This window comes from Lagopus leucura, unplaced genomic scaffold (assembly GCF_019238085.1).
Source record: "Lagopus leucura isolate 7727_CA_CO unplaced genomic scaffold, USGS_WTPT01 Super-Scaffold_100018, whole genome shotgun sequence".
Lineage (NCBI taxonomy): Eukaryota > Metazoa > Chordata > Aves > Galliformes > Phasianidae > Lagopus > Lagopus leucura.
The window spans coordinates 6285768-6298422 of record NW_024962272.1 but is presented as its reverse complement, the minus strand read 5'-3'; the positions used below and the strand labels follow the sequence as shown (position 1 = coordinate 6298422).

The 12655-nt window shown below is 39.0% G+C and overlaps 1 protein-coding gene across 3 annotated transcripts in view; it reads left to right on the top strand.

Moving 5' to 3' along the window:
• The window catches only part of SLC24A2 (solute carrier family 24 member 2), a 105181-nt gene extending 93480 nt beyond the window's left edge, over nt 1-11701 (top strand). For all 3 annotated transcript variants that reach the window (XM_042877487.1, XM_042877488.1, XM_042877486.1), the window contains 4 exons: nt 377-505; nt 7158-7247; nt 7662-7828; nt 9904-11701. In XM_042877487.1, the coding sequence (XP_042733421.1) occupies nt 377-505; nt 7158-7247; nt 7662-7828; nt 9904-10153 (636 nt within the window). In that variant the 3' untranslated portion in view covers nt 10154-11701. The remainder of the gene's footprint in view (nt 1-376; nt 506-7157; nt 7248-7661; nt 7829-9903) is intronic.
• Nucleotides 11702-12655: the final 954 nt, after the last annotated feature.

Here is a 12655-nt window from a genome sequence, read left to right as displayed (position 1 = left end):
GTTTTAATCCTTGGTTAGACAAGCCCACATCCCAGGGGAATCCTGTGGGATCACAGAGGTGTTTCAGAGGCACAGGAAGAGTAAAATCCCTTTCAGGGAGAAGGTGCAACAGTACTGCATGGATCCCAAGGGACCAGCTTCACTTTCAGCTGAGCCACAATTTGACATCCTTGGGCAGCCTATTCTGGAGGGTACCATATAGTCTGGCCAAAACTACTATGTCCTACCTGATGTTGTTAAGAGTAGTGCTGATTTGATGTTTTCAGCTCCCATGGGTTCTTACTGAAATACTGTGCAATCCTATAGACTCTCTTTAAGCAGTCCTTAGCCTCATTTAGCTATTTACATATTCTGCGCCCTGCATTTTTTTGTACAGAATGAAGAGGATGAGGACCAGCCACTCAGCCTGGCCTGGCCTGACACCCCACGCAAGCAGCTCACCTACCTTCTTGTACTGCCTATTGTTTTCCCTTTGTGGGTTTCCCTGCCGGATGTCAGAAATCCTGTGAGTACCTGCTGTTACAAGTTGGGGCGTACTGCATAGCTGGGGGTTCTCAAGCTGAATGCGTGAATGTCTCCAGAAAGAAACTGGACTCAGGAAAGAAAGTGAGGACATGTTTGTTTGTTTGTTTGTTTGTTTGTTTTTAATAAAAATGATGGTTTATTATACATTTCTTTGAGGAGGCAACATCATTAATCTTCAGATCTACGTATCAGTGCTTATGGGCAATTGGTTGGTAATAGCTCCATAAAAATTGCTATTCTTATCATTGATATTTTATGAAAAAGAATGAAAACTCTGAAAATTTCTTCAGGGCCTTCACGTATGCATTTCTAGATCTCTGCTGAAGATTACATCAGTACTGAGGAATTCTGTCTATCTTCAGTGTCCTAAAGAGTGAGACTGGAAAGATTTTAGTTCTGTAGTTCTCATATCAAAATATGCATTTCTCCTAAATGTATGCTAGACCTCTGTGTTCTACTCATCTTTTAATTTTCGATCTAGAACAAGATCCAAAGTCTTTCCATGTTTAAAACACTTATTAGTTTTATCCCCAACCTGACTTAAAGTCATGTGAGACTGCTTCCTAATAGAAATAGACTTAAAATTACGAGTTGACAAGTCTTACCACTCTTACATTCTCCTATCCATATAATACCAAGACTCATAGAAAGTAGAAGAAAAGGAAAAAAAATAGATGGAAAAGTCTTTTTGTAGTGATTTAATCTCCCTTCCTTTCTGGATCAAAAATAGATTTTAAAGCGCTGCAAGAGAACGATACACAGCATAAAAGGTTATAAATCAACACCCTGGATTCTTTTTTCTTCCTTATCATATTTCCCATCCCACACACTCGAATACTTCAATTCAGTACAAGAAAAAAAGCTAAAAGAGGACGTCTGATTTGTTTTTAGATAAAGGTTTCTCAAAGGATACAAAGCGACGTTTTCCCTTCCAGCCTTCAAGCTTTATTTTCTTCAAGTTTTCAAATAACTCTGGCAAAGTACTTTTGTTTGGTAACAGAAAAACATACTACATGAATTTCTAGATTGTTTCTTTCTTTCCTTATGTCCACCTTTTATTTGAATTTTGTTTCTTCCCTTTGAACACGTAGACATATTTATTATTCTATACAGTACAAATCAGGATAGTTGTTACAACAATAGTTTTGGAAAGCAAATGTCTTATGAACTTTTGTGCAACTTGTGTGTAATGTGTGAGTATTCACACTCGTACTGCTCACGGCAGAGCAGACATTCCGCAACTAAAATAACCTCCTGTAACATAAAAATTAAGTACAGTTTATATGCCAGCTATGCCAATGAGCAACAACATTTTAAAAATTAATTCAATGAAAAGTGCAGGCTTTTATACAGAAGCAAGACAAATGTGGATTGTAATTACATGTTGTAATAGCAAAAGAGGTAGCAGGCTACTTCAGTAAAAAGCTGCATTCTTTGCACATTACTGTCAAAGAATTAACCAGATGGTTGCATAAACTCTCTGTGCCCAGCTGTCTAACTTTACAAGGATGCTTCATTAGAGTGTTTGTCTCTAAAATATTCTCACAGATGCCTGTGTGCCATCCCCTCTCCTCCCTTCCTAAGAAAAAGGAAACGCAATTTCACAGCTCAGCATGTGCATCAGAAAACAAGTTTTCATGAAACCTGTGGGGCAAAGTTAAAACACTAAAACAATATTTAAATAGATTTTGTAGGTAGGTCTACTGTCATGGGCTCAATTTGCAAGTGTGGTTATTTTAGTCAGAAATCCAAATTCTACATCAGAATGCTCAAATTAGCATGTGGTTGTACAAAATGAGCACTAGTCTGCTAAACACTGCTTTGAGAGACCATATGGAGCCTTGCACATCCTCTGTGGGTGTCCACTTTTCAAAAATGAGTTCTTTCCTCGTAGAGTTTCTTTGTTAAAATATATTTTATCTCCACTTGGTGAAGAAGGGTTGATTGATTTACTAGTATTAGATCAAGCTGTACTTTTCTCCTTAAGATCCAGAATCTGTAGAAAAATTGTTTCATTTTCCAAGAACTCCTGTTATGAAGTCTGCAAAATCCTCACTGCCCTGTTATGCTCTGTCATGCAGATGTGCAGATTTATATATATACCTAGAGTGGATTATGTAATAGTTCAACTAACTCCTCAACTGACCTGCTTAAATGTATGTGTAGTGCCTGTACAGTTAGAGCTATCAAAACATTGAAAGGATGATGACGTGACCAAGGTGACCCACTGGTCCAGTGGTGGATATTGAACAGCATCTCATTTGTTATATTCATACTGAGCTAGCTACCCCTTCATGAGCCAGCAGTGTGCTCTTGCAGTTCAGAAAACCAATGGTATCCTGGGCTGTACCAGAAGTGGGGTGTCCAGCAGGGGCAGGAAGGTGATTGTCCCTCTCTGCTCTGGCCTCGTGAGGCCCCATCTGGACCCACAGATCTGTGTCCAGATCTGGGGCTCCCAATACAAGAAAGATGTGGAGATGTTGGAGAGGGTCCAGAGGAGAGCCATGAAGATGATCAGAGGTCTGGAAGCACCTCCTTTATGAAAACAAGATGAGGGAGTTTGGCTTGTTCAGCCTGGAGAAGGATGTGAGGAAACCTTATTGCAGCCTTTCAGTATTTAAAAGAGGATTATAAATGGGAGGGAAATCAACTTTCAGGGGGACTGCCAGGAGGAAAGTTCTTTACAGAGTGAGTGGTGAGGTGCTGGAACAGTCTGCCCAGCAGTCTGCCCCCCATGTGGCAGAGAGGTTGGAGATTCATGATCCTCGAGGTCCCTTCCAACCCTGGCCATTCTGTGATTCTGTGATTCTGTGAGTGGGTGCTCCGTCCCTGGAGATGTTCAAGGCCAGGTTGGATGGAGCCCTGAGCAACCTTATCTAGTGCCAGATCTGGAGGTTAGAATGCCTGTGGGATCCTTGAGGTCCCTTCCACCCCAAGCCATTCTGTGATTCTATGATTCTGTTACAGGCTATCAGTAGTCCAGTTCTCCTGTCACTTGACCCATATGGTTCATCTCTGCAAATTCCCATCACCAGCCAAGAGTTTACATGAACTCTCGTTGCCACACAGAGATGTACTGTTACCAAGGGGACAAGGACAAGATGTTCCTATACAGATCCAGTTACAGGAACAGGTTCTGAGTAATCAGATTTAAGCACTGTCAAGTATGGAAGGAAAATCAAAGCTTGAATACGGATAAATTTATGTGTGAGGTAAACACATAGTTCATTCAGGTTAAAGTAAAGATATCAGTAATAATGTAGTCTAAAATGAAGACAGATACTTTGCAAATTACTAAGGACTCACTGTCTTTTAGGATCAAACTCTTAAATGAAAAATCTTCACTTTTTATCATTCTTTCATCATTCCACTTGTTTTCAGAACCTGTTTTTCAGAGACTAACATGAATTCAATACAGAAGTATAACAAGAAAAATGTCCTTTAGGTTACTAATAGACAGGAAAAGTACCAAACCAACCAATTTACAGCAAAGCTATGAAGTTCTTTCTCTTTTGTTAAAAGAAAATAGCATATAAACTGAATCAACCATGGCTCTTCTCCTTTTTCTGTTACCATGACCACAACAAAACCAATTGGTAATAAACAGGATTCTCTCTCTTTGTAAGGCAACCATCACAATGCTACCAGAAAAAAGTGGATAAAAGTGTTCCTCTCTGTTTTCTCTGACTAATTCTTTTAGGAAAATACTTGGAATTAGCAGCCCTGTATATTGTAAAGAGATATATCTCAAAAGAACACTGTCAGTAGTTACAAAACAAGCTTGGTTGTTACTTTACTCTGGAAGAAAAATCTATCATTAAAAAAAAAAAAAAAAAAAAAAAAAAAGGAAGGTTGCACTCTTATTTCTTCTTTTTAAAAACTTCCTCTGTATGCAAATCATGTAGTAGCATTTATGGCATCCATCCTTGTTTTCATTACTTAAAGGATGCACAGGTTTCAAATTTTGTCCCTTTTGAGTTCAAACATCCATCTTTTTAAAGTAGGTAATGAAACTGCTAAGTCTATCAAAATGCTCATAATCTGGAACATCTGCCCATCAGTTAATTTTACTGGGGGAAGATTGAGACTGGGAATACACAGGCTGCAAAGTTAGTGGCTGATAATCTTTAGGCAACCAGTTTTCCATGTTATGCAGACATGTGATTCTTGCAATGCCCAGTTATTTTGCAAGAGCTTGGTATATATAATCCCATACTCTCATTAGGCCAGTAGCTATTACTGGCCAGTACAGCTATTGCTGTATTGGATTTGCATAAGCCAGTGTGTGTGCTTATTTCTGGAGTGCTGTATATTGATCACTGAATTTCCCCTGCTATGATGTTCTCTTGTTTAGATTTTGTGACCAGCTGCAAGAAGGTTGCCTACTCATTCACCACATGTACTGCAAAAAAATTCCCATTTTTACATGGAAGATAAAAAAATGTTGCAAGTTGAAAGACTTAACTGCTAGCAGTGCTGAAAAAAGATCTACTAGCCTTTAAATTTAAAAAATGAAAATGCTGTTTAGATTTATTTATCCCTTCTGGACTTGATTCTTCTTTTTCTGGTGTCAGATTGCTGCTTTTCGGCCATCCTCTTTTTCCTTTAAATATAAATCTCAGACCAAGGTTCTTAGTCTCCCAGTGCATTTAAAAATTTGATTTTTAGAATCAAAAGGGCATATGATTTCTGAGTCAGTTTAAACATTGGAATTTAGTTCATTTCCAGATTTTCTAAATTAATAGAAGTTCAGAATTCTGTTTCAAAAAAGTCACTCTGTTTGCTCCATAAAGAGTTAAGAAGCAGGTCAACCAAAGCTATTTGGATTAGAAAAGGTGCTTGTGACAATAGGGAAATATGTATTAAAAATAAGTTTTCAGGTGCTGTTGTGGTTATTTATCCCTGTATTTAAACAGTTCATTTAGAACAGTTTGCTGGAATGATTTTCTTACTCTAGCTGAAGTTCAGTTTCTTGTTTATGCATTTCTGCATGTTTCTGGGAAGCATTGTTAAATTTTCATCATTAATGTTGCTGTGAATATTCAATTACAGGATTGTTTTGGATGTGCCAATCAGTGTTTGCAGCCCACTTTTAAGGAGGACACTTAGCTTTATGAGAAGTACTACAGAGAGTGAGGAAGTGTTCTCTACAGTACAGCCCATAAGAGCACCTGCTGTAAAGCTGATCTAGATGTCTTACTTGTCCTTTGTCATTGGGTGTGTATTGCATCCCTTGCTTTGTCACAGTTGGAGAGAGTTGAGCTGCCAGAGATTCACAGCACATTTTCCCTGCAGAAGTTGTGTTGACGGAAAATTTTTCAGTCCTGTCTGTTCCCAGAACAGCCAGGAAGAGCCCATAGGGCGCATCAGGGCCTGGTGGTGCTGCAGGGGAACATCTCGCAGTGCAGAGAGCTGCAGGCAAGGTGCACTTCCATAAAGGCCCATATGCACAGCAGGAAGTGGAATGAGAGCAAAATGGGAGGAGGTTGCATAGGTCTAAAAGCAGCTCATACAGGTGGTCAGGTTGGTATAATTGGCCTTGTCTGGCAGTCCCTAGTTATTGAGGTAAATCTGTAGCACTCTGCTAACAGCACGTCAGAGGTCTTCTGTAGTAAAGATCTTTCTTCAGCTGGTGAATGTCCGTAAAGAGTTGGTTTCTTTCAAGATTGGTAGCATTTATTCACGGTGTAGATTTCATTTTAAACAGTAATTTGATTTATACAATGATATTTTTAACTACAGTCACGTTTACTTCTTATAGTAGTTATCACTTTTCATTACATAAATCTAGCAAGCCAGTGGGAAATGAATGATGCAAAAGACTGGAAAGAACAAAAACCAAAATAAATCATTAATCTGAATATAGCCTATTAGTTGGCTGCAATTATACTATTTATTCAAAGCTTGATATTAGCAAAGGAAACACAGAAAATGAAAATAAGGTTTCTCTGGTGTGATACAGATCTTGGAATTCAATGAGGGACCTCAGGGGGAGCGTTTTATAATGTTTTACAACAAACTTCTCCACAAAGCTAAGCGCTGCAAATGTATTCTTAATGTATTTTCTGTTCTAATTGAAAAAATGGGCTGTTTTCCCAAGAAGTGTTAATATCCCAATAAATTTTGGATATGTATTTTTCTAACTACCATATGACAACATCTGTTACAGTGACTGCAAGTGATGTTGCAGAAAGCTGTTAATATGTGAATGAAATGTACGCGTACTTGTATGCTTGAAAACATTCTTTCCCAATAGGCGTGAAGTTACTAATAAATTCAGATTCTAAATCTCCATTCAGCTCAGCACTGGCAAGTTGTAGTGTAACAGCACATGATAGAAATAGACAAGAGAAAACCTGCCATTTGTTATGAAAGCTGTTGTTCAGAGATGAATCTTGTCATAGACTACTTTATAGCAGAAGCCAGTACAAGAATGAGACACGGGTAAACACACAGCAGTGAGGAAAATCGTTTCTTAACACTCTTAACTTTCATCTTGATGATATGATGCTGATCAGAAAAGATAGAACAGGTGATCAGAAAAAGTAAGAGGTCAGTTAGAGAATAAATAAGAATTCAGCAAAACAGCCTTCAACATAGGTGTTCACTGTTTGTCTTTGTTTCTTTTGCAGAGGTCAAGAAAATTTTTTCCTATCACGTTTTTTGGTTCAATCAGTTGGATTGCATTCTTTTCTTACTTGATGGTCTGGTGGGCACATCAGGTAAGAGGGTGATGCTTGTGCAAAATACAGGTTCTGCATTGTGTTCTGCGCTCTGAGAAACCATTCAGAATCAGAGTCCATTGTGTCTCTCATGCTGAGAAATCCTCTGTTTCAGGAGCTGCAACAGTGGATGAAGTAAAACAGTACTCAGTAAATGGAAAATAGTTGAGAGAGCTGTGATTGTCCTGACCACAGGATTTGATCACTCTGGTAACATCAGCAGCTACTTGTCAATGCCTACTGATTTTCTGTGAAAACAGTAATTCTCCAATCCTGATTGTATTCTCCAAGACAATCAGGAAACTCCAGGATAATATTCCTTATTAAGCAACTTTATAGCAGAAAACATGTCTCCACCACAGGACTGCAACTCATGTGTGTTTTTTTTTTCTGTTTTTGCTCAAACCTTTTTAGGTTGGAGAAACCATTGGTATTAGTGAAGAAATCATGGGCTTGACTATTTTAGCTGCTGGCACATCCATTCCTGACCTTATTACCAGTGTTATTGTAGCACGCAAAGGTCTGGGGGACATGGCTGTATCCAGTTCTGTTGGAAGCAACATATTTGACATCACAGTGGGGTAAGTCCTATAGCAAGAAAGCTGTGTTTTAAAAACTTTTTTGTTCTTAGCATTGTTGCCTTAGATTTGTGAAGGCGTTGCCAAGAACAGTTTTCTGCTTTTGATTTGAAAAAGTTTGAAAAAGAAAGTGATGAAAATAAGCAATGGATGTTACAATTTTATGTGTTCAGAAGTCTATAGACATTTGAATGATGGGCTTGCTACAGACTTGTTGCCTGATTTACTCTTTTACTCATTGCAGAACCTCCTGGGCAGGTAAATTGCACTTGAAGTAATTCAAAGGCTTTGTTCCAAGAAGAAATTTTTGAATATGTTTATGCTTTTGTCAGGTCATTCTCTTGAGCTATTATGCATTGAACTTTACTAGGGCTTTCTTTATAACCACTGATCAACAAATAATTCATTGCCTTTACAGTATTCAGTGCATTGTTAAAAACAAGTAGACATCAGTGTCTTGTGTAGCTTTCATGAGCTGTTGTTCTTTATTTTTTATTGTTATTTTATTTTTGTGATTTTTTAATATATCTGACAAATTCCAAGTTAAAAGCAGTTGCAAAATTTCTCTTTAACGCACAGGTGTTTTTGTATAGGTCTAACAATGTGAAGCAATGTAGAATTCTGTGGAAATGCTCTGTTTACTGTTTCACAGCAGCCCTAGGGAAGGGATGTAAGGCATGCAGTTGGGATTCAAGGTCCTGTTTGATCCACTGAAATCAAGCTAGTCCTGGTCCATCCCATGTTATAATTTGTGCCTAGGTATTTCAAAATTGTGCATGAGATGTAAAAACAGAACTGTCTTTATTCCTTCCCATCTTCAGCACAGGTAGAGGCATTGAGAATCATGTCCATGCTCTGTTTTTCTACCTTCAGCTGTTTTTTGCACAAGAGCATGCCTCTTTGTAGTTAGAGTCCAGTCAGAAGAACAGTACAAGTGTGAGCTGCTAAAAATGTACCAGCAGCTGCGCTGGTACTAAATGAGATCCCAAAGTTTAAGGAAACAGCTTTTTTACTCTATTTCTTAGCTAATGCAGTACCTTTGGACGCTGCATAAAAAATGGGCCATCTTTTTTTTCTCTTAATCCAGAAGCAGGAGGGGTTTGAAATTTTTAGGAAGGGTTTGAATATTTTAGCAACAGACCTGCAAGACTTTCGAAAACCTTATGCATTACGGAGTCTTTCAATCTAGAGCGTGTAGGGTGCATGGCAGAACTTTTCTCTTTGGCAGTACTTTATTTCTGTGATATATATTTTAGTCTCCCTAGCAGCAGAAGTGTTGTTGTCCTCTAGCACAGTCTGGTAGACTTAGCCCCTGAACAAATAAAATGGCACAGTGTAGCTGCAGTTTGGTTTAGTTAGCATTGAGGCTGTAGAGAATTATTATCTCTTGAGCTGCTTATTCAAAGCTTGAATGTTGTGAGCTTCTGACAGCTCTCTTCATGCATCCTAAGCCTTCTAAGCTCTGATCGGGGGCTTAAATATTTATTTCAGCTTGACATCTTCCTGAGGGATGTTTGCCTCATTCTGTGGCATCAAAGATGAGAAATGTAATGACAGTAAACACAGAAATAGAAATTAAGCTAAGGTTCAGTAGAAGTTCACATTTTTGTGCAGGTTTTATAGTAAATGACTTCATGACTTTGAAGGGATGAATTTTTTGGGTAATGCTTTGTGGAGTGCTGGTTCTTTACGGGAAGGACACATCAGGTGAGTCACCCTTTTGCTGGTGGGCTCTTGAAAAGGCACTGGAAGTACATTCTTGTGCAGATGGTGCGAAGTCCTAAGCAAACAAAAGAGTCTCCCTGCTCACAGGCACATGTTCAATGATTTCTGTCAGCTAGGGGAAATACCATCCACCAATGTCATGGTGGAAGGAGAGTGGAGAGCCTGAATCCCGTGCTGCCACAAGCATGTTGTTAAATCAGATATATGCACACATTAGAAAATTTCATGCCTCATTTTATGAAGCTTCTGGTTGAATTTTGAAGTACCTCCAGAAACTTTCCCTTTTCTAGATCTCTGCTGTTTTTCCAATTTCTCTATTTTTTTTCATATTATTATTTTTTTTCTTTTTACAGCCTTCCTCTCCCATGGCTCCTGTATGCTGTGATTAACAACTTTTCTCCGGTGACTGTCAGCAGCAATGGTCTGTTCTGTGCGATCGTCCTCCTCTTCATCATGCTGCTCTTTGTCATCCTCTCCATCGCTTTCTGCAAGTGGAGGATGAACAAGTTCCTGGGCTTTCTCATGTTTGGGCTTTATTTCGTGTTCCTGATTGTCAGCGTCCTCCTGGAGGACAAAGTGATCCAGTGTCCTGTCTCCATCTAGTGGAAAGTGCTGATTCTTGAGAAACAAAGTTATAGATGTTTATTTATTCAGTATATATATATCAAAATGAAATGGAAAAAAAAAAAAAAAAGCAAAAAAAAAAAAAAAAAAAAAAGCCATGATGGAAAAAACTGTAAGCCTCCTACCCTTCAGTTTTAAAAGAGAGAAAGAAAGAAAATGATAGAAAGAGAGGAACTTGGAGTAAAGACTGATTGCTGCAAAGCAGTGCGCTCACACATGGAGCTGTGCCGAGGTGTTCTTCGCTGGCTGCAGAGCAACCTCGCCACTCAGCACTGGAGATGCTGCACATGCACTGAGAGGGTGAAAGCTACTCTTTCTCTAATGCCTATGGTACACGTCCTCAGACTTCTTTCTCTCTGTCATAGAACACACAAATATACGGAGTGCTCATTTCTTTAAGCTATAATCTTCTAAAGGGGAATGCTAATTCTGACTTTGGGGAGGCACCACCTCCCACACATCATGGTATGGGATTTATCTGTTGATCTCCTGATGCTGCTGAGTGGAAAGCATTTGCTGAGTGCATGAGTTGCAGGAAGGGAAGATCTTGCATGTCTCTTCATTGAAGTGGACTAACATGTTGTGATTTCAGCAGAGCCAGGGAGTTACCAGTGGTTTGATCCTCTGCATCACAGGACTACAACGGCCATCAGCAGGATGTCAGTGATGATTTATTACATCTTGCAAAGCTCTTCAGACTGCTGAAACCCCAGTGCTAGCGCTGAAGGGACTGTGTTTGCTGGCCAATATGTGACTGATGCAGATTTTCACTCTATTCACAGGCAAGGCCTGTCCGGGGATTTCTGTCTGGGGATTTGCTGTTTTCTCTGATACCAGTGCAGCATGCAAAGAGATGATACAACTGATATGTGAACACAGCATTTTTTTCTAATGCAGCAATACTACCAACAGTACCAATGGCTTTCAGATGCTGTTACCATGATGAGTTTGCCTTCGATGCCAGAAGTAAAAGGCTAATTTGCTTATGCGTAGTATTTCATACAGAAAATATAGTTATAAAATGGCAGCCTACTTGCTGAGGTGGATATATGCTTTACAAGCTATCTTTTTCCATTACTTGAAGTGTAAAGACCTTCACAGCTACAGATAGTCATTGTTGGAAGAAATACTCAGCTGCTGTACAGAGCTGAGGCAGTTCATTTTGCTCATAAAATCCTTATACTAGGTATGAAAAAATAGTTTAAATGTAGTGGAACTGCAGGAAACCTACATGAAAATTCTTCATTATTGCTGAAAGTGTGAATGTCCAAAGAAGCCTGGGAAGGAGTGAAAATGCAACATTCTTTTACTGAAATCCTGAGAGGAGAGGAGAATGTCCAAAGCTAGAACAAAATATATAATCATAATAACAATAGGGGGAGAGAAAGCTATGCAGTGTTCATGTTTCCTGGATGATCAAAAAATGGGAGAACTGGAACAGGTGTTAAGAAATTATTTCAGATAATCAGTGTTTGCTTCTTCAAGGCTTCCTTTGCAGTTAGAGTTCATGAAATTTCAGTATATATCTGTGACCTGTTTCAGCATTGTTCTGTATTCGTATTGTGCTCACAATGACATTGTAATGCTCGCAGCTGTGTAACAGAAGGCTCAGCACATTTTGTCTCGTCTGTTTTTCTGATGCTGTCATCATGCTTTCCTGCCTGTTTTCCTTGCTGTTTGCTTTTCACTCATCCCCTTGTTGTTACTGTGTTCCTATTACATGTGTTTGTATATAACAGTAGCTGGCTTGAGTAAGTCCAAGAGTAAGGACTTGAGAGAACACAATGGTAGAGAAAACAGTAAGAAATACACATTAAAAACTATTGAAATATTAATATTGTGAGATATTATGAAAAAAAAGTGAAATACTATTGAGCAAAAGCAAGAAAACTAGGAATTACAATGTCTGTTCCTCATGTCTTATTCTAAGATATTAAGTCCTAGTTAAAGAATTGCATTCAGAAGCAGCATTGGATCTTTAGCATACACTTGCAACATCTCTTGCTTCTTAGCGCACTTTGGTGCAAGCTTTTCTCTCATTGGGAGCAAAGAACTATATTTAAAATCCTTTGTTGCTCCAGAATCCTCACCTATATTAACCGTAGTGCTACGGACCTCTTAACATTTGTTTCTGTGTATGTGTGTACGCAAGGGGAGGATTGGTGCATACTTACAATGTCCTCTGCTGAAAAGAGCAGCAGTTCTGCAAAAGCAAATCTGTGACCCAAATTCTGAGCTCAAATGGAGCCAGTGTCCCAAGAAGCAAAGCTGACTCTGCAGTATAGCCTGCCCCAGGAGAAGCACAAAATGCTTTCTGTTTCTGATGACAGTGCTCAAGGCAGCCTTTTGTGTGACGCAAGTGATTCTTTACCAGGTGAGCAGAGTAAGGCAGTATGACCTACGAGAGGGTGTGCAGGATTGAGATGGGTCTGTGCAGTGTACGTGGCCACTTACAATATACAGAATACTCAGATTCAGTGG